The sequence below is a fragment of the Odontomachus brunneus genome, unplaced genomic scaffold (assembly GCF_010583005.1).
Source record: "Odontomachus brunneus isolate Ranch 3 - 2012 unplaced genomic scaffold, Obru_v1 Obru_scaffold_153, whole genome shotgun sequence".
NCBI classification, from domain to species: Eukaryota; Metazoa; Arthropoda; class Insecta; order Hymenoptera; family Formicidae; genus Odontomachus; species Odontomachus brunneus.
The window spans coordinates 740,252-743,410 of NW_022639603.1; the positions used below are offsets into that span (position 1 = coordinate 740,252).

Here is a 3,159-nt window from a genome sequence, read left to right on the forward strand (position 1 = left end):
AAAACTTACAGGTTTTGAGATATTTGAGTGCATTAATTAAAATGAGTCACCCTGTATATTGTTGTTTTGAAGATCGCAAACGTCGTGCCAAACGACGTTCAGGAATAGAATCATGCGATCGTCATTGGTAAAAATAGATTGTATATACATACCATATAGCCACTATATAAATGTCCGTTGTACCGGAAGACTGACATTTTAACTCGTGAGTTGACAAAGTAAAGAGTTGTGCGTTGTGATAATTGTGCAATTATAATTATAGTTATTAATTTTGGATACACATACATGTGTGCCATGTGTAATTAAAGTATTGTATTATTGTAACTCATCATTTTCTATCACTTTTTACGTAATTCTCTGACTTTGTATCTAAAGAATCATTTGCTAATAAAATGTTGTGATTGATGTTTCGACGAATATTTAAAAGGTACTACTAAAATTGTTATAAGTTGATAAATTTTATTTTTTTGTTTATTTAAAATTTCATAACACCTATCTATTAATTAATTTCATAACACCTATAAAGCTGTTTCTCCATTATCACGACATTGATTTATTTTAGATTCACTACATATTTTTGGTATCAACAAAGAGAAGCAAAAGAAGCGGCATTAGAACTAACAGAAGACCACTGCATTTATTATAAAGTATATATTTTTTTTTTATATAATCACAGTTCAAAAGACATACTTTATTTTAATATTTTTTATCAGAATGATGCAATTTAATGCCTTGAACGTTATTACGTTGCTTTATGCAACTTTCAATGTTCTTAATCCTCCACAAAGTCCAATAACTCTAAAGGAAATTGAAATGAACGAGAAGATTGAATATATGTTGAGAGAAGTAGAAAATGATAATGAATTTGAAATAGAACAGGAGGATACTTTAGATTTTTACAATACATATGAAGTTCCAGAAGCAGAAAATGTTGATTTATTACAAGAAAATGAAGGGCAAGAATATCTTCCAGAAGAAGTTATTTGCGCTTCCGTTGAAGCAAGTATATCACATGACTATAAAAAACAAGCAATAGATTATTGGAAGAGCGGTAAAACAGGAGCAAGATCGCTTGAAGGAGTTAAAAGAAGATTTAGAAAGGTAACATCTATACGACAATTACGACGGTGGGACAACCAAGTAAATGAAGGCGGTAGTAGAACAGAAAAATTAAAAAGGATATCTCAATACACACTAAATCGCTTCAATGAAGCACTTGAAAAAGGAATGATTATTCATGACATTGACATCGCTCGATGGGCATCTCGAGCGCAAGAAGAAGAAAATGTGGACAAATTCAAAGCTTCAATGACGTGGGTAAAAAGATTCAAAATTGCATATAATATTGTGTCTCGGAAAATAACCAAATTTGTCACGAAAAAATCCTTATTATCAAAATCAAATTTTGAAAATAAATGCAATACATTTATTGAAAACGTAAAATATTACATTGGTAGATATGGATTAGAAAATATTTATAATTCTGATCAGAGCGGATTTCAGTTAGAATTTCATTCCGGTCGTACGTTATCACATAAAGGCACAAAAAAGATAGAATCTGTAGTACAGTCCATATCAGCAACTACGCATAGTTATACTATACAGCCGACAATTTCAGCGGATGGTAGATTATTGTCTCCGCTTTTCATTGTTTTAAAGGAAGTAACAGGAACATTTGGTCCTAGAGTACAGGAAACTATGTTCAAAGCGCCTAATATTTTTGTTACGGCTTCTACATCAGGAAAATTAACGTCAAATCATGTAAAAACCTGGTTGAAAGAAGTATTTTTTCCGAATGTTGGGCCACAATCTGTATTATTATTAGATTCTTGGAGTGGGCATTGTCCCAACATAATAGCGGAAACTAGAACAGATTATGCAACAGATATTGTTTTTCTAACAATTCCAGCCGGTACAACAGGACAAATACAGCCATTAGATGTATACGGCTTCCGATTATGGAAAAATTTTATTAGACATTTTTCTGATACTGTTTTATTGTTAAATCTTGCAATTGAACTTCATACTAGAAATAATATTTTGAAATTACAATCATTAACGCACCATCAATTCTCGTCGCCTAGGTTTCAAAGTTTATTTCGATATGCATGGTTTAAAAGTGGATATGTAGAGATTAGACCAACAGAGTTTCAAACACCGGTTGAATTTTGTTTCCAAAGGGATTCGAAAGTAAATTGCGATATTTGTGGCGAAACTGCCATAATTACTTGTTCTTGGTGTAAAAAATCGCTTTGTATTACACATTTTTTCCATGATCATCATCTTTGTAACGAATATGTGCAATAAATATAATACATTATCCGTTCATATGCAAATTCTGTACTGTTGCTTTAAAATATATTGTTAAATAAATATTATTGTCAAATATTGTTCTACTACAATTTATTATTCCTTTCTACTTTGTTTCCTTATATTACTATTCCATAATTTATCCGGAGTTCTCTGTTATCTTTAGCAATTAGTAATTATATATTGTATATTCACATTACACGCTTTCTCTCTCTTGCAAAAGTAATAGAATATGTGTTTCTTTTATTTCATGCATTACAATTTTATTTTAACCTGCCTTGATCTTGTATCAATTTACTTTGCAGTAAACATATTTAATATACATTGAAAACTTCTGTACAAATTGCGACGCCGCGCACATTTGCTACTGTTGTTATATATGCTTACTGTTGTTTATCTCTGCTTACGTCTTTATTTCGTATATTACATATCATATGATTAGAATTAATTCGTTTTTATCTTGTAATATGAGAAAATATGCGCAAGTAGTTATAAAACATAGCGCAAGTGAAGAGAAGTAATCCAACGCAACGTACAGTACTTACCTACTCGCACAACGCGGTGCCTATAACGCGAAGTTATCAGTCATGTAGTTTTGCCAAGAATTGAATCGAGGAACCATACTATTATTATATATCGATGGATTTGGCATGAAATGCTTTTTAATTTTTGTCCTTACAAAAACTTAAAAATTTGCAAAGGTGACGAAGGGGAGAGGGAGGGGGGGGGTGAAATATTGCATTTTAAAAAATTTGAATAGACCGATGGAAAGGGCATAAGATACTGTAAAACTTTTGTCTGAAATATTTTTTCATATACCTCATATTTTAGGAAATATTAAATAAAAAT

General features: G+C 31.0%; 1 protein-coding gene across 1 annotated transcript; it reads left to right on the top strand.

The window, feature by feature from the left end:
* Nucleotides 1–6: 6 nt before the first annotated feature.
* LOC116850712 lies at nucleotides 7–2,335 on the top strand. The gene is made up of 2 exons (XM_032829317.1): nucleotides 7–427; nucleotides 563–2,335. The coding sequence occupies exon 2, from the start codon at nucleotides 715–717 to the stop codon at nucleotides 2,305–2,307; it is 1,593 nt and encodes a 530-aa protein (XP_032685208.1). The 5' UTR covers nucleotides 7–427; nucleotides 563–714; the 3' UTR covers nucleotides 2,308–2,335.
* The last annotated feature ends 824 nt before the right edge of the window (nucleotides 2,336–3,159 follow it).

Excerpts from the sequence above, each read along its gene's own strand:
- LOC116850712 (XM_032829317.1), top strand. The coding sequence starts at position 715 with ATGATGCAATTTAATGCCTTGAACGTTATTACGTTGCTTTATGCAACT.